Genomic DNA, 24,886 nt, shown 5'->3' on the forward strand with positions numbered 1-24,886 from the left:
CGTTCATACTACATACTTAAACTCTACTAGATGCATATAATACTAGACACATCATCACCTGCACAAAATCTTGGGCAAGTTTTATATGTGAGCGTGAGTCACCATTTAAAAGTAGATCATAAGTCAAACCCTTGTCAGAGGAGCAACTCAACACTTCCAGGCATCTATTCCATATTAAATATCTTGGATGGGATTGCATGTGAACGCTTTGTGACCCTTGTGGCCTGTTTACATAGGTCACAGTCAAAACCTTCTCATTGCAATCACTCATGAGCTCCCAGGTGTCTTTTGTTTCTACGCATGGACAACCTGTGGGACCTTGTCAAAAGTACATCTATCAAAATCTTGATGCTGCCACAAAACATATAGGTTACTATTTTTAGTAAATGCTTCGGTGGAGCATTAACATGGCTAAAAGCTTTCAATTGTTATGTTAGAAAGATTAAAAAAGAAAATAGGATTATAAAATCAAACCATCACTGTGCCTTGTGATAGAATCACTACGATGACCGCTCCAAGATGGCGGCTGCATTTCTTGCTGCTCAGCAACCAACGCGGCGTCCATGCCTCTTTATAATGTCTATGTTCGTCCAAGATGGCGGCCGCATTTCTTGCTGCTCAGCAACCAATGCGGCATCCAACCCTCTTTATAATGCCTATGTTCACCAAGATGGCGGGTGCATTTTTTGCAGCTCACCAACCAACGCCGTGTCTGCTCCTCTTTACAATGTCTATGTTCATCCAAGATGGCGGGCGCATTTTTTGCAGCTCACCAACCAACGCCGCGTCTGCTCCTCTTTATCATGTCTATGTTTGTCTACCATTGGTTTGTGGCTTTTTACGACAATGTTGTCCACCAGTTTGTGGCCTTTTCTCCACAGTGGCTGAATTTTTGTGCCATTTCCAGTTTGTGCCTCCGTCTACCATAGAGCGAGCTTTGCACCGTTCCGTGGCACTCCGCTCATATTAGTGTATGTATGCAACACCAATACCACCCCAACTCTCGCACATATACACACAGAAACACAAATCAAGTGTATATGTATGTGTGTATGTATGTATGTCTGCCTACGACTCACCTTTTGCCTCGTAACAGTAATTGCAGCAAAGCCCCAACACAAATACAACCCCCCCACTCACACACGTACAGACAGACATTAATATTCCCCCCCATACACACACACATACACACAGCCCATAGAATGTATTTTTGCTTTAGCAATAAATTGCAACACTTTAATGACTGTATATGTATATGATTTCATTCTTTTTTTGTATTAATTACCCTTTACACAGGTGTGTGTGTGTGTGGGGGGGGGGGGGGGATGAATAAGCTACTCTGAAGCCACATGCTTTATATTAAATATTTCATATATTTTGTCCAAAAGTCTTACAGTTTTTAATCATTATTTTAAAAAAAATATCATTTGCACAAGTATTTCTAGTGTTACAATTTTGTCCTCAGATCAGTTGTGGGTCACAAATAAAAATAAATAAATTGATAAATGAATAATAAGTGTGTGTGTGTGTGTGTGTGTGTGTGTGTGTGTGTGTGTGTGTGTGTGTGTGTGTGTGTGTGTGTGTGTGTGTGTGTGTGTGTGTGTGTGTGTGTGTGTGTGTGTGTGCGTGTATGAATTCAGTACGCAAACAGTAGCTTAAAACATCAACTGGGCCGTGATATCACAAGGGGTTGGTTGAAGTTGCACAGTCCATTCACTGTAAACGAATGTAATTAGTTCTGCAATAACAAATCATAAATTAGCTTTTGCGCTGTGGTTTTTGCTGTCCAGATTTTCCTCTCATCCCCTGACTCTGAGATACTTCAGCTCCCGTGATGACACATCAACTGAGGGGTGTCGAGCCAACTGTAACACTGACGCCACAAAGGACCAATGACAGAGTAAACGGGGCCACGGTTGGCAATTTTGCCACCTTTTAATTCTTCACACGTCTATCGATATGCACACTCCTTAAATTACATAGGTGCCCCCTCAGGCCTCGCCGCTGATGGAGTCACTGGATCCTGTCCAGTCCAGCAGCCGCAGCTTTCTCACAGCGGGTGCTCTGTGTCAGCCTACGTACATTCATCCGCCCACCTTTGAGATGAAAAACAAGAGGCTTGCTAATAATAAAAATCTACTGTGCGCACAAATGCCTGCACTCTGTGGCGCAATGGCACAGACTTCCCATTTAATTGTCAAACAAATACATGTTCCTGTCAGTCATCGAGACATTGAGTGATATGTCCTTTTTTTCCGCATCTTTTCCCCAGGTTGACATTTCAGGGTGCTACAATGGACACTGTAAGAAGAACAGGAGTTGTTGGCATCAGGCAGGCTCCAGGGCGGCGAAGTCATATTCCCACTGATGCAAAGTGCAGAGGTTATACTGAAAAGGGAGGAAAGAAAAAAGAAAATAAATCTTCGAGGCGTTTTGAGTCAAACAATACAAACATTGCTTTTGCAAACGTTACTTTGTTCTCCACCTTGTGAATCAATTAGCATGCTCATTAACTCACTTGCATTCTATTTTTAACTCTAATTATTGTTGGGAATATGCACATTTGGATTAAAACTTCAAATGTTGGTTTTATCTCATATATACAGTACTATCTGTTCAGACCTTCATGTTTATCGTTCCCTAGCTTAATTTGTTGTATTTCATGCCGTGAATGGCTTCAAAGGGCACCTGATGATGAAGCCATCTGCACCTGTCCCCCCTTCATGCTTGGCCTCCATCCATTATGTCCACACTACTTTGTTTGACGATATACACCAAAGCCACCAACACCATATGACAAACACTTTTTTTTTCCGCCATTATTGTCTGGCCAAGTTCAACTCGCAGAGATATGGGTCAGTCGATACAAATAAGCTGATCATAGGCTCTGGGACATGTTGTTTTATAGAAACCAACTAAGGATTGTGTTTTATTTCAGCTTGCAGCATAGTCTGTGGGCCAGATAGGCTGGTCACTAGCACCCAGGGTGTTAAAAATTTTAATATGGCATATTGGTCACCTATCTATAGGGGCTTGAAAAATGTATGCCAACCCAGGGTGGCAGCTATAGCCAGGAATGAATGTTCCAGTCATATTGAAAAGTATAACACATTCTTTGTCAGGTCATAGGGGTTCCAAAAAGGTATAGTTTGGACTATATATAATGAAATGTTATGGCATAAAAACTCTGGTCACTTTCAGTTTGTATAGGGTCAGAGTTAACGTTGTTCCAATATTGGTAAAAACATGGTGCAAAACATTGGTTGAGCTAATTTGATTTGAAAAAATGCAGTATTTTTGTGTTTAGTTTCCAAAGTAATGCTCAAACAAGGCCAACATCCACTGGGCTCTGACATATGACATATGTTGCCTATAACATGAAAACTAAGCATTACAGATTCCTTTTTACCCTTTTATATTTTTACCCCATAACATTCCATCATATATAGTGAAAAATATAAATTTTTGAAATTGCTGTGATCAATAAAAAGCCAACTGTTCATGCCACCTACCCATTGGGGTGACAATACCCCTCCAGCCACTAATAGACTGATGAGATATTGTTGTCACCCCAGCAGGTGGGTGGCATCAACAATTGGCTTGTTAGGTTTGGAAAGATCTACATATGGTCACAACCTTGGTAAAGTTTGAAAGTTGATGGCCTTCAGATCAAAGTCACAGGCCAAGTTCTTGGATTTTCTCTTTAGTGAGATTGCTCAGGAATGGAGAACCCTAGGGTCACCAAACTTATAGGAAAGGTGTATCAGGTCAAGACCTTGGTCAAGGTGGACAATGGATAACCTTGAAGTCAAGATCACAGGGCAAAGGTTCTTGTATTTTCTCTTTAGTGAGATTGCTCAGGAATGGAGAACCCTAGGGTCACCAGATTTATAGGAAAGGTGTATCAGGTCAAGACCTTGGACAAGGTGGACAATGGATAACCTTGAAGTCAAGATCACAGGCCAGAGGTTCTTGCTAACATAATAGGAATTCTACCACCCATGGATTTCACTGTCATGGACGCTGACTGGTACCCCTGGCAGCTGTCAGTATTTGTAAAATTGTGAAGGCAGATGGAGTGTCTTGTCTATGTAGCATGACCAGGAATCAAATCCAAGTCTGTATATGGTTTTCCAGACTCCTACCATATACAGTACCACCTATATTGATAGATGTGTGTTGGTTAGTGGGTTTTTTTTACTTTTTTTCTTACCCCAAAGATGAAATATTATTTTCTGATACAGACCTGTAGAGTCACAGCTTGTGATTTTGGACCCCCTGTTACGTCTTGTGATCACTTGATTGTCATGCTCAACCACACTTAGCTGCACCACTGAGTGACACAAAGTGCCATCGGCACTGAGAAGAAAAGATGGCAAACAATTAGAAACCAGTCTGTAGTTTGGAGAAGGAAGTGTCACAGCAGGCATTTTGGGCGATTTGCTGTGGAAGCGTGCTTCAGCATATGATCCCTGCATAACAACAGACATCGGGAGCATTTTAATTAGCTCGAGCGGTGACATCGCAGCATGTATGGGCTCAAACACTGCTGGGAGTTACAGTTGTATGCTTATCTGGATGAGGTTCTGCTTTTCTGATAAGCAAGTGGAGCTCTTTCATTGGGAATGACAAGATCATCATGTTGACTTTATTTCCCCACCAGGAACAAAATTGTGTTGTGTTGTTGTCACAGAAAAAGATGGAGATTTTAATTGCCCATGTGCAAAAACCTCCCGTGTGCAATATATGTGCAATATTGGTTTTCACTTAATTCCCAGTGCAATATTATAGTCTACTTGCTGTTCACTCTTATATTTGGTATTAAATATGGCTAATTTTGGCTTTCTTTTTTTTAATAACTGGGACCTGAGTACTAATTTCGTACTACCAACATGGAAATGTGAGTTGGCATGACAAAGTTCCTTGAATCCTTGAATATTGTACAATAAAAAAATTGCAGTGTAGCTTCAAAAAAAAAATAAAATAAAATAAAAAAAAGGGCTTCAACCATATTAACATAAATCCATCATCAACCATTTGATGTCTAAACCTACAAACTACAGATAACCACCTGACTAACTCATTCACGTATGCGTGAACCTATACGTTATACTAAGAATTCTTCATATGTCATATGTTTATATGTTATTTCATGAGAAATTGATATGTGCTAAAAGAGTCCAGAGCTGCTGACCATTTGGGTGCCCTCAGCATAATTGCTTTGGGGTGTCCCCTGTCCTGTTAGCCAGCATCAACTAGCCACCGTGCCACCCTTTATGTAATACAAATATAGGTCGAACGTCCTCTGTGCGTATGTCCTGCACAGCTCCCTGTAATGCAAGCGTGCATAGGAGCTGTCGGCACATTGTTTGGTCAGCACCACGGACAGCTCTGTGGAAAGTCACAATTCTATAAAATATACACAAATGATTCTCATTCATTGTCCTATGGAAGCGTATTTATGACAGAGTTTTAGGGCCACATTGAATTTCTTCTTCTTTTTTTTTTTTTGGACTTCGAGAATAAAGTCATAATATTATGAGAAAAAAGTCATAATATTACAAGAATAAAGTCGTAATATTACAAGAATAAAGTCATAATTTTATGAGAAAAAAGTCATAATATTACAAGAAAAAAGTTGAAATATTATATTATGACTTTATTCTTGTAATATTATGACTTTATTCTCATAAAATTATGAATTTATTCTTGTAATATTATGACTTTATTCTCATAAAATTATGAATTTGTTCTTGTAATATTACGACTTTATTCTCATAAAATTACAACTTTATTTTCATAATATTACGACTTTTTTCTCATACAATTACGACTTTGTTCTCGTAATATTACGACTTTATTCTCAAAGTCTTAAAATTACAGCTTTATTCTCGTAATATTATGACTTTATTCTCGAAGTCTAAAAAAAAAATAATAATTCTATGTGGCCCTAGAACGCTGTCGTACTATTACATTCACTGGATTAAAAAAAACAAATTGACTCCTCCTAAAGTGGCCCTGGATCAATGCCCAGGGAGGAGCACGGAGCGTCTCTCCAAAATGAGACATGTCTCGCTCCCCCCCAGACTTCCAGCTTTCACTCATGCAGCCCCACTGACGGACAAATAGGTGCCCACTCCCAGCTGGTGTTGTACTGAATTCAGTACCCCTGCCGTGTGCGCGTGTCAGTCTGGGTGCTCCACCTCCCTGGAGGAGTTTCATTCATCCAAGAACACATTAGGGGAAAATTCACACAGTGCCGGCGGTTACAAATTGGCCGATTTTCAATTATAACTCAGGAATTCTCACGCTTGTCTTTACTGAGGAACTGGAAGGACGGAAGCACATTGTATGGAAGTTATTAAAAAAAAGAAAAAAAATAGCCTGATCTCGTAATTACCAGATAAGCAGTGGAATTGTTTTTATCCAGTGAATGCAATACGGTTCTGTAAATTAAATCCTCTACGATTATACAAAAGTGAAAGTATATTAACACCAGAGTGAAATGCACCCCATCATGGAAATCTGCATTTGAAGTTTGCCTTGTGCCAAACACTGTGAACCTCCTGTGACAAACTGTTTTCAAGCCACAATCATTTTTGTTTTGGTAAATGTTCAGTAAATAACTTTCAGTTATAATGTGTCTTTGTCTTGTGTTGCTTGCACCTATAAGTGCTTGATTGAATGTCATTTTGTACTTCGTCAACAAATGCAAAATACTAAAGCGGCCGTGAGAGTGTGTTGAGTATTAAGACAAAAGAAGTCTAGTTACTTTTGATGAAACATCTTAAAGCCTACTTATAGTACACATTAATCTTGCTTTCACCACTAACAACTAAACAAGGTTGTAATTTCAGTTGCTTACGGTAACAATTTTGGTATATTTCAAATTTACGTAGTGTAGTCTGCTTCAATAAAGTGCAATGTTCTAAACTGCAATGTTCTATTTTCTGGTTTACCGCAGTCTAGCATTAAGGGTCTCCAGTTGGTTCAAAATGCTGCAGCCAGACTTTTGACATGAAGCAGAAAGTACAACCACATTACACCCATTTTGGCATCCCTTCACTGGCTTCCTGTCCCAGTGAGATCAGATTTTAAGGTTCTGCTACTAACCTATAAAATTATTCATGGACTGGCACCTCCCTACCTAGCTGACCTAATTAAACCTTACGTACCGCCCCGGGCTTTACGTTCTCAGGGTGCAGGACTACTTTGTGTCCCTAAGGTGAATAAGAAGTCTGTGGGTCACAGAGCTTTCTCTTATCGTGCCCCTGTTCTGTGGAATGATCTCCCTGCGTCAATAAAACAGTCAGATTCTGTGGAGATTTTCAAGTCCAGAGTTAAGATGCACTTGTTTTCCCTTTCATATGGCAGCATACTGGTACAGTTTTGTTTTATGCTTTTTACTCTTTTAATTCATTTATTAGTAATTGGAGCGGGCTGCGGCCTCAACTTTACCTAAATTCTGGGTCTTTTAGTGAAGTTTAGGGCTAGTGGCCGGCGATCACCTTAGTATTTCTCTGTTTTTCTTGTTGTTTAATGCTGACAAATTATATAGTATTTTTTGTCTTTCTGATGCCTGATTCTGTTTTTTCTCTCTGTTTAAGGTGCAGCTCCATCCAGACATGGGAGTTGTATTCGTGTTGGCGATCCTCCTGTCCTGTGCACCAATAGCATTTCTTGTATATTTGTCCGTGAATTGTTCTGTAATTTATGTTTGTAGCATGGCCCAAGCAGAGGGTCACCCCTTTGAGTCTGGTCTGCTTGAGGTTTCTTCCTCAGAGGGAGTTTTTCCTTACCACTGTTGCTCTGGGAGTTGGTAAGGTTAGACCTTACCTGTGTGAAGCACTTTGAGGCAACTCTGTGATTGTGATTTGGCGCTATATAAATGAAAATAAATTGAAATTGAAATAAATTGAGTGGTTTTTTTGTTGGTTTGTTTGCTTTCCTTTCAACTAAACAGCCAACCTTCCTTGCAGTTTTGCTGAATGTGCATAAATAAAATTCTGGATTCACTTCTGGATCTGGAGTCGCACAACCATGCAAGACCAAGGTTCATTCAGAATTAGTCCAGAGGTTTTTATGTAACATTGCTGACAACCAAACAAATCAATCAGTCTGATTCTTTACCTTCTTGACAAAAGTAAAGAAATTCAATTACAAGAGTCAAGACACATCTGGGACCATCCAGTGGTGTGACTCACCACCACATCCACCGCACCGCGGAATCACCATGAGCCTTGAATGGGAACCATGCAGGCACAGAACTACCAGACAATTAAAAGGTATAGATGAAACTAAGATATGTCTGACATAGCAGCATTTTCTATATACATATTGGCCAGTTTGACTTCTCCAGCACATACCTGCAGGTATAGTATGAGTTTCAGCAAAAAAATGAGATGGGAATAGTAAAAATAGCCAAGAAATCCTGCAACCAAGCTGTCAGTGGGCTGGAAAGACCAATTACCATACTGCTCAAAATCCCCAAACTCCTCTCAGATCAAGAGTATTTGCATTGAACTAAGGCAAGTGAGGAGGGTCAAACTGTTCTCAGCAGTCACTCTTCAGGACTCCTCCTGTGGATAGAGGTGCTCGGATTTCAAAACTCAGATGAGTTGGGGAGTGAGAATAGCTAAAGGGTAAAGGAAGAGTTGAAAGCTCTCTAATAATGTGGTCTGCTGCCCCATGAAACAAACAGGAGTGTATTACTTTTGAAAGTCCAGCCAGCTGTTTGAATACCATCTTCTTAGTGTCATTCTAACAATGTGCGTATTCATAAATCGCTCGCCTTAAGCTCAAAGCACTTTACCAAAAGGGAAAAAAGGAGATAACTGGGGATATAGGATAGAAGGAAAGTGAATTTTGCTGAGTTTGCAATAAAGTACCTTACTTTGTATTTCTATCAGGGGATCTGGAGCACTATAGGAGACTGAGCCATAATTCATAAACTTTGTTCCATCTAATCTATGCCCATAACTTGTAAAACTTCAAGCCTTGTTTCACTGAACTCAAGCAGCTTAGCTTGACAGTATATGGTGCAAAGGCCCAATGCACATGTGGACTTTTAGAATTTACATGATGTGTAATTAGAGTACAAAATTGGGCACATTTATTCTCTTAAATAGTTTTAGGGCTGCTTTGGGCATGACATACAATAAACCAATCAGACTCTCTTCTGTTATCCCAGTTAAGAACCGGAGTTAGAATGCAGATGTAAGTAAGGTTTTCTGTCGGTTTAACAGATCTGTGCTATACCTCAAAGTGTGCAACCAAAGCTCCCCGAGGTGAAGCAATAATGTCAAGTTTCATAAAGGTTGTTTTCATCTTGATTATGTTGTTTATACCATTAGAGTACACGTGTATTATGAACCCACTTGTGTAAGGCACATCTGATTGCTTCAACAACTCTACTTGTGATTTTTGACAAAGCTGCCACACGATGGCACAGCACATGCACTTTGTCCAATCACACCTTTTTAGACCACGGGTGCAAAAATAAGCTTAATTATACTCTGTATTTACACTTTTGAACCATGTGGAACATAGAGGCCAACATCTTGATAACTCATTCAAAAATATCTCATGTACATTAGCTTCCCTAATCCTATAAAATAGAGGGAGGAAAAGGCTGATGAAAGTGTGATGCTGCCTTTCAGAGTGCTTATTTCTTGTTGCAGCTCTGAGCAGAGATACAGTAGTGTTCAGAATAATAGTAGTGCTATGTGACTAAAAAGATTAATCCAGGTTTTGAGTATATTTCTTATTGTTACATGGGAAAGAAGGTACCAGTAGATTCAGTAGATTCTTACAAATCCAACAAGACCAAGCATTCATGATATGCACACTCTTAAGGCTATGAAATTGGGCTATTAGTAAAAAAAAATGTAGAAAAGGGCGTGTTCACAACAATAGTAGCATCTGCTGTTGACGCTACAAACTCAAAAATATTATGTTCAAACTGCTTTTTTAGCAATCCTGTGAATCACTAAACTAGTATTTAGTTGTATAACCGTAGTTTTTCATGATTTCTTCACATCTGCGAGGCATTAATTTTGTTGGTTTGGAACCAAGATTTTGCTTGTTTACTAGTGGGCTTGGGGTCATTGTCTTGTTGAAACACCCATTTCAAGGGCATGTCCTCTTCAGCATAAGGCAACATGACCTCTTCAAGTATTTTGACATATCCAATCCATGATACCTGGTATGTGATATATAGGCCCAACACCATAGTAGGAGAAACATGCCCATATCATGATGCTTGCACCACCATGCTTCACTGTCTTCATTGTGAACTGTGGCTTGAATTCAGAGTTTGGGGGTCGTCTCACAAACTGTCTGCAGCCCTTGGAACCAAAAAGAACAATTTTACTCTCATCAGTCCACAAAATATACCTCCATTTCTCTTTAGGCCAGTTGATGTGTTCTTTGGCAAATTGTAACCTCTTTTGCACGTCTTTTGTTTAACAGAGGGACTTTGCGGGGGATTCTTGCAAATAAATTAGCTTCACACAGGCATCTTCTAACTGTCACAGCACTAACAGGTAACTCCAGACTGTCTTTGATCATCCTGGAGCTGATCAATGGGTGAGGCTTTGCTATTCTGGTTGTTCTTCTATCCATTTTGATGGTCGTTTTCTGTTTTCTTCCACGCATCTCTGTTTTGTTTTGTTTTTTTTCCATTTTAAAGCATTGGAGATCATTGTAGATGAACAGCTTATAATTTTTGCACCTGCGTATAAGTTTTCCCCTCTCCAATCAACTTTTTAATCAAACTACGCTGTTCTTCTGAACAATGTCTTGAATGTCCTATTTTCCTCAGGCTTTCAAAGAGAAAAGCATGTTCAGCAGGTGCTGGCTTCATCCTTAAATAGGGGACACCTGATTCACACCTGTTTGTTCCACAAAATTGACGAACTCACTGACTGAATGCCACACTACTATTATTGTGAACACCCCCTTTTCTACTGTTTTTTACTAATAGCCCAATTTCATAGCCTTAAGAGTGTGCATATCATGAATGCTTGGTCTTGTTGGATTTGTGAGAATCTACTGAATCTACTGGTACCTTGTTTCCCATGTAACAATAAGAAATATACTCAAAACCAGGATTAATCTTTTTAGTCACATAGCACTACTATTATTCTGAACACTACTGTAAATAAACTTTAACTTGGATTTCTAAGCCTTCAGAAAGGCCTCTGGACTAGATCACCATTATCAAGTTTTGAGCCACCCATTCTTTAATTTTCCTCCAGCCCTTCTGTTTAAAAAAGACCAAACTTCAGGCTTAAAGCTGGCGTTGTCATGGCTAAAACCCCACAGCTACAACACCATGCCTGCTATCTTCCAATCCCACTATGCAACGCTGCCCCTGTTCCATTTGATGCTATATCTATATAATGGGATGTTATCAGTTTCTGCAATGATGCTATCACTGTACAGTGTGGAGATATTAGATTCTAATTCACTGCTCCCCCTGCCAGGACAGAAAATGTTTTAGGGTCTGCAGGCAAAACCAGTCCATCTGTGGCTTACCATAGATGACGGATGGAGCTTCGCTTTTTGCTCTGTGGTTCTGCTTGTGTGGCTCCGGGGCCACAGTTGTCACAGTACCTGCTCATGCTGCATGCTTTAATGAGGACAGGAGAGGCAGATGATGGAGAGTCAATTACAACCTCATGCTGGAGAGTAACGCTATTTCACCTTTCATTACCCCTCAATGCCACAGGCTAACTGGGTCTCATCAGTTTGTGAGCAGTATTCAGGATGAGCAGGTTACAACGAGGTCAATCCTATGTAGATCAGAATGTTAGAGATTTTATTTTATTTCTGATGGTATACAATTTATGGTGTGCAATGTCAATGTCAAAACTGGATACAACTGTTGTTTTTAAAGTAATACTTTCTTTATGCACGTTGGACTCAATCAGTCATCAATGCCATTGTTATTTGGCATTCTGAATGTTTTTCAGGCTGTCTGATGCCAAAATGGGTTGGTTCCTATTAGGGATGAGGTCATGTGTTTATTAGCAGAAATGGATGGCAGCATTTATAATCCTCTGTTCTGCATTCATGAGCTTAGAATGAGGCTTTAATATCTTCGTGGGAGTGGGCCTCCTCGTGTTTCACAGTAGCCCAAAAGTACATAGTATTTTAGGTAAGCCCTTATAGACCCTGTTCATGTCCAATTTCCATGGCATGAAGTGGGCAAGAGTCCATCACACCCCCGAGATGGGACCCCAGTGCATCACAAGTAAATTTACCATCCAAAGGTGGTACCCATTTTACAGCTGGGTGAACTAAAACAATGTAGATTAAGCACCTTGTGCAATAACATGGCAATTTAGCACAAGTCAAATTCAATTCCAGGTCTACTTGCTCTGCACAGTAGCCCAGAAGGATATAATTATATCACCTTTCACCAGATCATAATTTACAGCATTAAAAAAAGAGATCAACCCCTCATGAAGAGGAATGATTTGTCTTAGCATCGTCGTGATCTGCTTTAACCCCCCTCTGTACTACAAAGGTGTTCAATGGGTATGAATTCTTTTAAAATGTACTATTTTGAAAGCTGTGGCTGCATGCTTACATTTTGCACATTTGAGGTTAGTCTTAAGAATTGAAATTAAGCAGAATTCTAAAAATTGCATTGATCTGTTCTCCCCGATCCCCAGATTCGATGGACCAAAACAGCCGGAAGTGTGTCGGACCGGTTCCAGGACTCCAGCGTGTTCAACGAGACTTTGCACATTGCAAAGATCCTAAGGACGCAAGGAGGTCGCTATTACTGCAAAGCGGAGAACGGCCTCGGTTCCCCTGCCATCAAGTCTATCAGGGTGGACGTCTACTGTAAGTGTCCATTTGTGCAAATCACTGATAATACAGATGAGTGACCCTCAGGAATTTTAGTAAAATATACTTTAACAATATAAACTCTATCCATATACCCCACAACAATCTTATTTTTAAATTTTAATTAATTAATTTATTTATTTTTTACACTTTCACTTTTGATACTCTGTGTGCTTCTTACCCTGTGTGCTGCTATACAATGCTGCTGGAATCTCAATTTCCCTGAGGGAGTCTTCCCAAGGGATCAATAAAGTTCTATCTAATCTAAGCAAATTTTACCAAATTAAAGAATGTCAAAGATGTAATTTCTAAATGTCTATAGTTTTTCTTCAAGTCAAACTTCACTTTTCGGTGTCGGAAAGCCGTCAAACATAACAGGTGCAAAACGGACAATTAGTGCTAATTAATGTAAAAACATAAAATGTTACAACCCAGTTGTGCACTGTGCCATATGTTTGCTGTAAATGAAACTGCAGTTATTCAAAGGTACAGCATCCAAAGCAACCACGGCGCTCTCCTGAGAATGTCAATTGCCCTAAAACCCATTTATTATTCCAACGTTGCCATCGACAACAAGCACGCCCTCTCTATTTTTAAGATATCTGCATGCCTGAAGAAGGATGCTCATTCGCATTCATCGCAGAAAATAATGATTTAGTGTTAATGTTTTTATTGATTTTCATCACAGCTGAACCTGCAGAGAGCATCCAGGCCATCGTCATGTAACTGTTTGTGTAGATGCAGCCAGTAATCTTCAACCTATGAGTAATATGTCGGAGCGTGCACACTGCAATGTCAATATTTCACAGCGAAGAAGAGGAGGAAAACGTTGCCACAAACAGCAGGAGAAGAAGAAAATTAGAAGGGTGGAAATGAGAGTGGGGACTTTGAATGTTGGTAGTATGACTGGTAAAGGGAGAGAGCTGGCTGATATGATGGAGAGGAGAAAGGTAGACATATTGTGTGTGCAAGAGACCAAGTGGAAGGGAAGTAAGAGCAGGAGCATCGGCGGTGGGTACAAGTTGTTGTACCATGGTGAGGACAGGAAGAGAAATGGTGTTGGGGTCATTTTAAAGGAAGAGTATGTTAAAAGTGTGTTGGAGGTTAAGCGAGTGTCTGACAGGGTGAAATTGAAGGGGTGATGATGAATATCATCAGTGCATATGCCCCACAGGTTGGTTGTGAGATGAAGGAGAAAGAAGATTTCTGGAGTGTGTTAGATGAGGTGGTGGAGAGTGTGCCCAAGCATGAAAGAGTGGTGATAGGAGCAGACTTCAATGGGCATGTTGGTGAAGGGAACAGAGGTGATGAGGAAGTAATGGGTAGAATATGGTATCAAGTGTTATGTGTCTACGCGGGTTGAGGAGCGGACCTGCGTCTGACGGAACCCAGCGCTAAAATAACCAGAAAGCGGTTCCAATAACAAAAACAATTTATTGTGTCACCCTCTGGTGCTAAACAAAGTGTAGAAACTAAAACAGCGTCATTCTGGTGGAGTGAAGGCTGGCACGCTCTCCAGCGCCCAAAAGGATCGAAGCCCGGCGCTTCTGGACTCACTGTTACCGCCAAACACCCCCCAGGTGGACACGACAAACCGACTCTCTGCGAAGGATAGAAGAGGTGAGGTAAGTCAGCAGTTACAACCAATATCCTTCAAAAGACACACACCATCAGCAACACATTCAGGTCTGTATTTTAAGCTTTATGCAAATGAGCAGCTTCTCACAACAGGTGGAGGATCACTTGTCCGCACGCCACAGCAGTGAGAAGCGAGCTGCACAATTGTCATCACAATTCAAATCTACTGTGTAACAAAATACCGTTACTATCAACAAGTAGTCAAACAATTAATCACCTCTGATGTGTGCTGACAGCATGTGTCCCTCACCCTTCCTGCTTCACAGGCTCGATGTGTCAAACCCAGGCACGGTCCTCAGCGTCTCACAAACGAACATCACAAGGTCGAGTTCCCGGCAATTCTGCTTGAATCACACATGGCTTAAATGCAGAACGCCATCTAATTATCTGCTTCAGCTGAAAGTCTTTAAGGTTGCATGTGAGCACCATCCAGAGGTGCTGCACATGATGTTGATGAGGGTGTGAGCACCATCCACAGGTGCTGCACATGATGTTGATGAGGGTGAAGGACTCTTCAGCCAGCACCTTCTCCACAGACAAATCAGTTTTCATACCACCTGGAGAGCAAAGAAAAGAAAAGAACACCAAAATGTCCAGCCACACCCACCAACACACAACAATCAAGGATAGGAATGGGGAAGGACAGATGGTAGTTGGTTTTGCAAAAAGGATGGAAATGGCTGTGGTGAATACCTACTTTAAGAAAAGGGAGGAGCACAGGGTAACATATAAGAGTGGAGGAAGGTGCACACAGGTGGACTACATTCTTTATAGGAGATGCAAGCTAAAAGAAATCACAGACTGTAAGGTGGTAGCAGGAGAGAGTGTCACTAGACAGCATAGGATGGTTGTTTGTAGGATGACTTTAGAGGTAAAGAAGAAGAAGAGAGTGAGAGCTCAACAAAGGATCAGATGGTGGAAGCTGAAGGAGGAAGACTGTTGTGTGAAATTTAGCGAGCAGGTGAGAGAAGCACTAGTTGGAGGGGAAGCAATTTTGGACAACTGGAAAAGTACTGCAGATGTGGTGAGGGAGACAGCTAGGGCAGTCCTGGGTATGACATCTGGACAGTGGAAGGAAGACAAGGAGACTTGGTGGTGGAATGAAGAGGTCCAGGAAAGCATAAGGAGAAAGAGGTTGGCGAAAACGTTTTGGGATAGTCGGAGAGATGAAGAAAGTAGACAGGAGTACAAGGAGATGCGGCGTAAGGCGAGAAGAGAAGTGGCAAAAGCAAAGGAAAAGGCATATTGCGAGCTGTACAAGAAGATGAATAGTAAGGAAGGAGAAAAGCACTTGTACCGATTGGCCAGACAAAGGGACAGAGCTGGAAAGGATGTGCAGCAGGTTAGGGTGCTAAAAGATGCACATGGTAATGTGCTGGCAAGTGAGGAGTGTGTGCTGAGAAGGTGGAGGGAATATTTTGAAGAGTTGATGAATAAAGAAAATGAGCGAGAGAAAAGGCTGGATGATGTAGTGAGAGTAAATCAGGAAGTAAAAGAGATTAGCAAGGATGAAGTGAGGGCTGCTATGAAGAGGATGAAGAGTGGAAAGGCAGTTGGTCCAGATGACATTCCAATGGAGGCATGGAAATGTCTAGGAGAGATGGCAGTAGAGTTTCTAACCAGATTGTTTAATAAAATCTTGGAAAGTGAGAGGATGCCTGAGGAGTGGAGACGAAGTGTGCTGGTTCCTATTTTCAAGAACAAGGGTGATGTGCAGAGCTGCAGTAACTACAGAGGCATAAAGCTGATCAGCCACAGCATGAAGTTATGGGAAAGAGTAGTAGAAGCTAGGCTTAGAAAACAGGTGAAGATCTGTGAGCAGCAATATGGTTTCAAAGAGCACTACAGATGCAATGTTTGCTCTGAGAATACTGTTGGAAAAGTACAGAGAAGGACAGAAAGAGTTACATTGTGTGTTTGTGGACTTATAAAAAGCTTATGATAGGGTGCCAAGAGAAGAGTTGTGGCATTGTATGAGGAAGTCTGGAGTGGCAGAGAAGTATATTAGGGTAGTGCAGGACATGTACAAGAATAGTGTGACAGCGGTGAGATGCGCAGTCGGAATGACAGACTCATTCAAGGTGGAGGTGGGATTACACCAAGGATCAGCTCTGAGTCCTTTCTTGTTTGCAGTGGTGATGGACAGGTTGACAGATGAGATCAGACAGGAGTCCCCATGGACTATGATGTTTGCAGATGACATTGTGATCTGTAGTGAGAGTAGAGAGCAAGTTGAGTCTAGTCTGGAGAAGTGGAGATAAGCTTTGGAGAGAAGGGGAATGAAAGTCAGTAGAAGCAAGACTGAGTACATGTGTGTGAATGAGAGGGAGCCCAGTGGAATAGTGCAGTTACAAGGAGCAGAAGTGGTGAAAGTAGATGAGTTTAAATATTTGGGGTCAACTGTTCAAAGTAATGGAGAGTGCGGTAGAGAGGTGAAGAAGAGAGTGCAGGCAGGGTGGAGTGGGTGGAGAAAGGTGGCAGGAGTGATTTGTGACCGAAGAATATCAGCAAGAGTGAAGGGGAAAGTTTACAAAACAGTAGTGAGACCAGCTATGTTGTATGGTTTAGAGACAGTGGCACTAACAAAAGACAGGAGGCAGAGCTGGAGGTGGCAGAGCTGAAGATGTTGAGATTCTCTTTGGGAGTGACAAGAATGGACAAGATTAGGAATGAACATATCAGAGGGACAGCTCAGGTGGGACGCTTTGGAGACAAAGTCAGAGAGGCGAGATTGAGATGGTTTGTACATGTGCAGAGGAGGGACCCAGGGTATATAGGGAGAAGGATGCTGAGGATGGATTCAGCAGGCAGGAGGAAAAGAGGGAGACCAAAGAGGAGGTTCATGGATGTGCTGAGAGAGGACATGCAGGTGGTTGGTGTGACAGAGGAAGATACAGAGGACAGGGTGAGATGGAAACGATTGATCTGCTGTGGCGACCCCTAACGGGAACAGCCGAAAGACAAAGAAGAAGAAGAATGACATAATTTTTGATTAACATTTTCAGCTCATTAAATCCTGAGTGAGGAGTTGTACAGTTGTATTTGTGATATATTTTTTTATTTGTGATGAAAATAGACATTTTATTGAAATTGACATTCTGATATACACATGATATTGGCCATGCTCGTGTATCGGCCCGCCCCCTCTTCAGGGAGAATTTCTCATGGGTTTCTCGTGTTATTATTAATAATAACAACTACAGTATAATAGCTATTTATTTGGAGCTTTCCCATCAATCAAAGTATTACACAAAATATCAGGATAGGATCAGTCAGGATCAAATGTTAGTTAATGTTCTGCATTCTTCTGCACATCCAAAACATCCATAACAGGCTGTCAATCATTTGGAGCAAATCCACCTTCAGACCTGTCTGGAAAATGATGCTAAAATGTTCATTTTGTTTCTCTGTGTCAAATTTCTATCCACAGTTGTGATTTTTCAGCAGCACCTCATGCCGATGTGGCTTTATTGTGTGTTTGGAGATGATTTTAAAAAGCAGATTGACCCATCGTTAATGCTAATCATTAAAGAAAAGGCTCAGTTATCAATGTGAAGGAATAAATAATGGTTCATTTCTGTTCTGACGTCAGAGAAAATGATTCAGGCGCATGGATGATTGATGGATAAATAATTTCCAGTGTTGAGAAGATGACATGTTCTGGTCTCTAATTTGTTATTCAGTGACACTGAACACTAAAGGGTCCGTTGAGTTCCTCACAAACTCTACATTGTAATTTAATCATTCAGATAATCAGAAACAAGCAGTGGAAATGTGGTAGCAGTCTGAAAATATAGGGTTTGGAATTTTTTTTTTTTCTTTGAATGTTGCTTTTATCACAATAAATCCACTCCCCCATTGGGACCACTGTCACTATTTGTTGGGGAGCCACTCATTCATGCAACATTTCCCTTGTGAGCCAATTTACATCAGCTGCACCAGCCGATTGTCACCATGCTTGTTATATGCATTATGCATACTGACCCAAGGATATGTATTGATTTTGGGGTAAAAAGGTCAAAGGCCACAATCACTAGAACGTACTTTGTAAAAATCTCAAGTGCAATATCTTCTATTTTAACAGTCTTATTGTCCCCAGACTTGGTATTTGTGTTATGTACTTTGACTCCAAGAAGCCTATTCACATTTGAGTTAAAAGGTCAAAGGTCTAGGCCACTGGAGCATATTTTGGAAGCCCAATAACTTCTTTCCCAGTTGCCAGATTGTCACGACACTTGATATTTGTGTTATGTACTTTGACTCCAAGAAGCCTATTCACATTTGAGTTAAAAGGTCAAAGGTCTAGGCCACTGGAGCATATTTTGGAAGCCCAATAACTTCTTTCCCAGTTGCCAGATTGTCACGACACTTGATATTTGTGTTATGTACTTTGACTCCAAGAAGCCTATTCACATTTGAGTTAAAGGTTCAAAGGTCTAGGCCACTGGAGCGTATTTTGATAGCCCAATAACTTCTTTCCCAGTTGCCTGATTGTCACCAAACTTGGTATTTGTGTTATGTGCATTGATTCCAAGATGCATATTCATGTTTGAGTTAAAAGGTCAAAGGTCTAGGTCACTGGAGTGTATTTTGGAAGCCTGATAACTTCTTTCCCAGTTGCCTGATAGTCACCAAGCTTGAGTAGCATGTTAGGCGTGATGACCCCAAGATGCCCTATTGATCTTGGGCTTCAAAGTTCAACGGTTAAAATCGATGAACTGTATTTTGTAGAAGCCTTCTGCAGAAAAATCGTCAATGGTCAGCTCATCAACATTTGTACAAAGCGTCTTGGGTATGTCACCTGTTCCAGAAATCCTTCACAAAGCAACTGATACTAGTATGTGCATACTTCAGATGCACATTTTACATACAATTGTAAATGTCATTTTTTTAAATTTAATGTTAACCCTTCAGCCTTGAGTTTTATCAGTAATACTCTTCCAAACACTGGCTGACATGCAGGCAGACGCAGCAGGAATTGCAAAGGAAGAGAAACCCTTTTTGATTCAGGAGTCTGAAAAATTCAATTGCAATTTGCCAATCTCAGCTGTCAGCCTGTCACAGCCTGAGCAGGTGTGTTAAAGGAAGGTCTGCACCAACCCCCTCGCTGTCTCATTCTCACCTCTCCGAGTGTGAGCCACATCCTTGTAGCTGCTTATTTGGACTGACACAGGCAGAGGCTGTGGAATTGAAACTTGTTCGGAAGCTTGTGAAGGTCTTACCGGAGGACTGATGGGCTGATGCGCACTCCCTCCGTGCACAGTTTCTCCTTGGCTGCACTAAAGAGTTGGAAGACTTGCTGCGGGAATGAAGCCAGACACCATGCTGGAGACAAACCTGAGAATAATCAGTGCACAATTTTTCAGTGAGCTTCATCAACTGGCATTTTGAGGTTAAAATGTTTCAAGCTGTGCCACACAAAGCTAATGATTACACGCTCTGTGCATCATTATGCACTAATCAAATACAGTTGAGAGTTTCTGGAGTTCCGTTAAATAAATCATAATTGTTTTGGGGATGTTTGAATCAGTAAAGGTGAGATAATGAAAGCAAAAGAGGTTGCATGGAAAATAACCTCCCTGAATAGAATAAAGAGGAGAATTTAGATGTTTATCACACCGTTGCATTTCAAATTCTAAGTGTGTGGTGTCCTTGCATCTGGCCTTGCACCACAATATGTCTTTTCTTCCTGAGATAGCATTATGTTACATTGCGCATGCAGCAGAAGCACATTATTTCTCCTGAGCAGTGTTATAGTTTTCCCAGAGGGGCCGGTTTAATTGATGGCCCTCGTCTGCAGTACATTTTATTTTAAAGAGGTTTGCAACTAGGGTTTCTAATTCACATTCAAATGGTGTTTTGGAGCTGGACAGCCCAATAAGAAGAAGAAGAACAACAACAACAAAAATGGTATTTGAGCTATGTTTGCTGATAATTCCAGGTGTTGTCTACCTGTCTGTGATCATACTACAATTTCAAAAATCTGAATAGTATTTTAGGTAATAGCTGTCTCTCTGTTCCATGGGGTTGGGCATGCCTCTTTTCATTTTCAGGCAATACACACTTGGGTGGAGTGGCCGGACATTTTGGCCCTAGCATGTTTTGGCCTTGTCATTTCAGTCCTGGGGCATCTTGGCTTTAGACACTTTGGCCCTAAGGTGTTTTGGCTTCAGCCATTTTGGCCATAAGACATTTTGGCCTCAGTTATTTTGGCCCTAGGATATTTAGGCTTTGGTCATTTCACCCATAAGATGTTCTGGCCTCAGTCAGTTTGGCTCTAGGATGTTTTGGCTTCAGCCATTTCAGCCCTAGGACCTTTTGGCCTTAGGCATTTTGGCCCTAGGATATTTTGGCTTTGGTCATTTCACCCATAGGATGTTCTGGCCTCATTCAGTTTGGCTCTAGGATGTTTTGGCCTCAGCCATTTCAGCCCTAGGACTTTTTGGCTTTGGTCATTTCACCCATAGGATGTTCTGGCCTCAGTGAGTTTGGCTATAGGAAGTTTTGGCCTCAGCCATTTCAGCCCTAGGACATTTTGGCCTCAGTCATTTTGGCCCTAGGACATTTTGACTTTGGTCATTTCACCCATATGATGTTCTGGCCTCAGTCAGTTTGGCTCTACGACATTTTGGCCTCAGCCATTTCAGCCCTAGGACGTTTAGGCCTCTGTCATTTTAGCCCTAGGACATTTTGGCCTATTGCTACAATATGCAGATAAATATAAGTGTAGGATTAGACATTCAAATACTGTAGAAATTGAAGTAATCTTTCTTTTATCTTTTATTTTTCAATATTTCCTATAACATAGAGGGCATGTCGAAGATTTTGAGTTAGCAGCTCAGTGGATAAGGAGCTGGCCTGCCAATATGTCGACTTAAGTCAGAATCTTACTCATGCTACTTAACTGTGCCCTTAGACAAGAGATTTAATCTACTTTGTCCAAGCCTACCCAGCTGTAAATGGGAACCACTTTTGGCTGGGGAAGTAGCTCGAGTCAGTCTGGTGTATCCAGGGAGGGATACTACAGAATCCATCCATGAACGTCAGCACCAACAGGACTCAGGGGGGCAGCATGGTGGTTTCTAAAGCAGAAGGGTCCAGATTTAAGACCACTGCGCCCATTCTTACTGTGCCAATTCATCAATGGACAACAAAGGACAAATGGACACACATTTGTCCTTTGTTGTCCATTCATGATTTTACTGATGTTTTGTAATTGACAGCTACATTAAGGAATTTGAGATTCAATAACACAGACATACAAAGCAGAAAAGTTTACTTTCCTCCAAGCTGACCGTGAGCGGCAGACGACAGCAGAGGAGGGTAATTAAAGGTAATAACTGACCTGTCCAGCCCACAGGAGCTGATATTGGCTATATAGCCAACTCAACGCTAACGTATTTACAAAGCTCAGAAGTCCATCTAAGCACATTTTATACCTGCTGACACCTCAGTTGTGTTTGTCTGCAGTGAGGCCTGTAGGGAAGCTGCTCTGCAAAGTTAATAAAGAACCTAGCCCAACTCCTACACTGATCGATTTTGAGCTTAAGACGCTCCCTCCTTTTTCCAACGGGCAGCCTTTTCAGTGCTTTCATTTAATTTCAGCTGCATTAATTTTGCTGCACCGTCTAATGTTTCACTGAGTGACTGATTGGGAAGGGCTTAAGAGTTCTGTTGGGGCACTTTATTGCAGGCTTAAACAGTTCATTGACCGTCACCAGCACAATATATCTAAAACAGATTCGGCAACAAAGTGAGCAAGGGGAGATATCCCCCGGAAAAGGCAACAAGTTAAAGCAAAAGTTACTCCATCTTCGGATTCAGTGGCTCGAGTAATTTATAATTGAAGACTGGTGTGTGCTAAGAGTGTAATACCAGCAGGAATGTGGTAAGTGCCAAAAGTATGTGTAGTCAGAATGTAGCGAGAGGACTAGGTGGGGATATGGAGGACTACTCTCACCCGCTAACACCTCCTGAATCCATGGCTGCCCCAACTGAAGCTGGAGAATGAGGGATCAAAGCATGTGGATTTGTGATTGGACTGGATCAGGACTAAGATCCAGGTATTTAACGACTTTCTAGACTCGGCAATCAGAAGTGTATCTGTATGTGATGAAAGTGTCCAACTTGTAGAGACATTCACTTATCTCTGCAGTGTCATTCATGTTTCTGGTCTCAGTCTTTGAGATTGCGAGACACCACGGAAGTGACTCATGAGTCATGAGGTCACTGTACAGGGGTGTTTGTTTTTTGGTCCTGGTTCTTCCTGTCTTGGTGTATGGTTGTGAGACTAACCTAAGGTGACAACTCTTCTTTGGACGTACCACTGAAATGACTTTGTATCAAACTAGATGTTACTTAGAGAGACTAAGATGTGGAGTGTCACTTGCATTGCAAGAAGGCATCACATTTGACACTTTGGCCATGTAGCGTGATTCTGTGTGTGTGATCCAGCACATACATAGGTGCCTGAGAGTTGAGGACTTCATTGATTGGAGAAGGCCAAGGGGACACCCACGCTTCACCTGGCTGCAGATGTGGGGACAAACCGGTGGTCTGCCCAAGACCCAAGGCAGTTCTGTGACTGTAGAGACTGTAGAGGGTGGAGGGTGAAAACCATATGCGCTTTCAACACCAAAAGCGCACACACTGAAGCGCACACACATACACTGGAGTACAGTGCATGATCGGAGTTAACACACGTAAGGGGAAAATTTCAGACAAAATGAGCTGATGTGTCTATCATTTTACTTATCTTACTGTAAAAGCAGCTCTGCCTTTTAAATTCAAGAATGCGAAGATCGCTGCATTTAGTTGCTTTGCAGTGGTTGGTGGTGGTGATGCTTGGAAAGTTTTTTTACTTTTCCTTAAATTTGGCACAACTGTGTAGCTATAAATGACTGTTCTGTTTCACAAGAGCCTTGCTGCTGTGCTTAACAGAAAAGTGTGTGTGAGTCTTCCAGGAAAAAACTGCGTGGTCTTCAGAAAAAGAACAGGACTCATCCTAACACTATCTGCTCTGCCAGAGGTGGATCCAGCCTTTTATAGAGGCTGAGGCCCCCTCCTGGTTCCTCCAGACACCACACTGGATTTCTTTCAGTAAATCTTAGATACTTTAAGACTTTTACTCAAGTAATATTTTAAAGGAGACTTTAACTTTTACCAAAGTCATTTTATGGTAAGATACTTGTACTTTCACTCAAGTATCACTTTGAGATACTTTATACCAGATTCTCTGTACCTGACACACCATTTGGGTGCATGGATGATTATAGTAACAGTGAAGTGCTGCTCATTGACCCAGATATTCCCAAATTTATGAACAAAATGCAAGAGAAATAAGCCTTTTAAGTGCATATCAGTTTTATGACTTACAATAATAATAACAATAATAGTAATTGTATAACACTTTCAAAACGAGCTTTGCTACACTGATAAAACTTGCATTTTTTGAATGGGTAGGTACATAAGGTTCAACAAAGTCATCTCAAAATAATTCATTCATTTCTCAACCACAATTCATGTAGATGTGCATGTAGATATTTCCCCAGCATATGCAAAATTTAGGCTCATTTTGTACCTCTATGACGCATCTGAATATGAAGTGTTGCCAGCACTGTGAGACACGCCCACAAAGTCCCAATCAAGCAATGCATTTGTCCTGTGGCACCACCTCCTTTCCATTTCAAGTAGCAAGCACAAAATTGAAAATTATCACCCAAGTCAAACTATTATTTAGTTTTTATCCTCCTGATTCCCTGTAGTATGTTATACTGATGAAAAAACTGTGATTGCTGATGCTGCACACATGGTATATTTTCTTAAGTTAACTTGGAGTCTCAAAAAGAATGGCTTCAGCAGAAAGGGAAAAATGTAATATTCCGTCTTGAAACTACTCTGACCACATCAGCAATTACTGTACACGGTTGGATAAAGAACGACTTTGGAATACATTGAAAATACACAGATTTATTGAAGGCAAAATGCACCCATAGTTAAAAAAACCTTTTTAAAGTTTGTCGATAAGCTCGTGTGAGGTCAGTACTTGCACATTCTTGATAAGTCTGGCTATAATGATCAAAAATAAATAGAAATATAATCTGTCATCAGCAGCATTTCTCTGTTTCAGGACTTAACACGGTCCTCGGTCCACGCTGCCAGTGCAAGTTGCCAGATATTTGTTAACGAGGACACTGCTGAGTGTGTTTGCTTCTCAGCAGATGGGATACGGTTTGAGCTTCAATCACGCTTTGCAGTGTTTATCTTGATTTGCGATGTGTGAACGTGCATGCCCTCGTGCTCTCATGCATGTGACTGGAAACAAAAATAGCTGCTACCCGTCGGGGCCCCAAGTCGAAGCATGTACATAAACTCCCCGCTTCTCCAGCCA

The 24,886-nt window shown here is 41.2% G+C and overlaps 1 protein-coding gene across 6 annotated transcripts in view; it reads left to right on the top strand.

Moving 5' to 3' along the window:
* The window catches only part of LOC117503615 (MAM domain-containing glycosylphosphatidylinositol anchor protein 2-like), a 325,073-nt gene that overhangs the window by 149,611 nt on the left and 150,576 nt on the right, over nucleotides 1-24,886 (top strand). For all 6 annotated transcript variants that reach the window (XM_034162876.1, XM_034162879.1, XM_034162875.1 and 3 more), the window contains exon 3: nucleotides 12,681-12,855. In XM_034162876.1, coding sequence (XP_034018767.1) covers nucleotides 12,681-12,855 — 175 coding nt within the window. The remainder of the gene's footprint in view (nucleotides 1-12,680; nucleotides 12,856-24,886) is intronic.

The sequence above is a fragment of the Thalassophryne amazonica genome, chromosome 21, assembly GCF_902500255.1.
Source record: "Thalassophryne amazonica chromosome 21, fThaAma1.1, whole genome shotgun sequence".
NCBI classification, from domain to species: Eukaryota; Metazoa; Chordata; class Actinopteri; order Batrachoidiformes; family Batrachoididae; genus Thalassophryne; species Thalassophryne amazonica.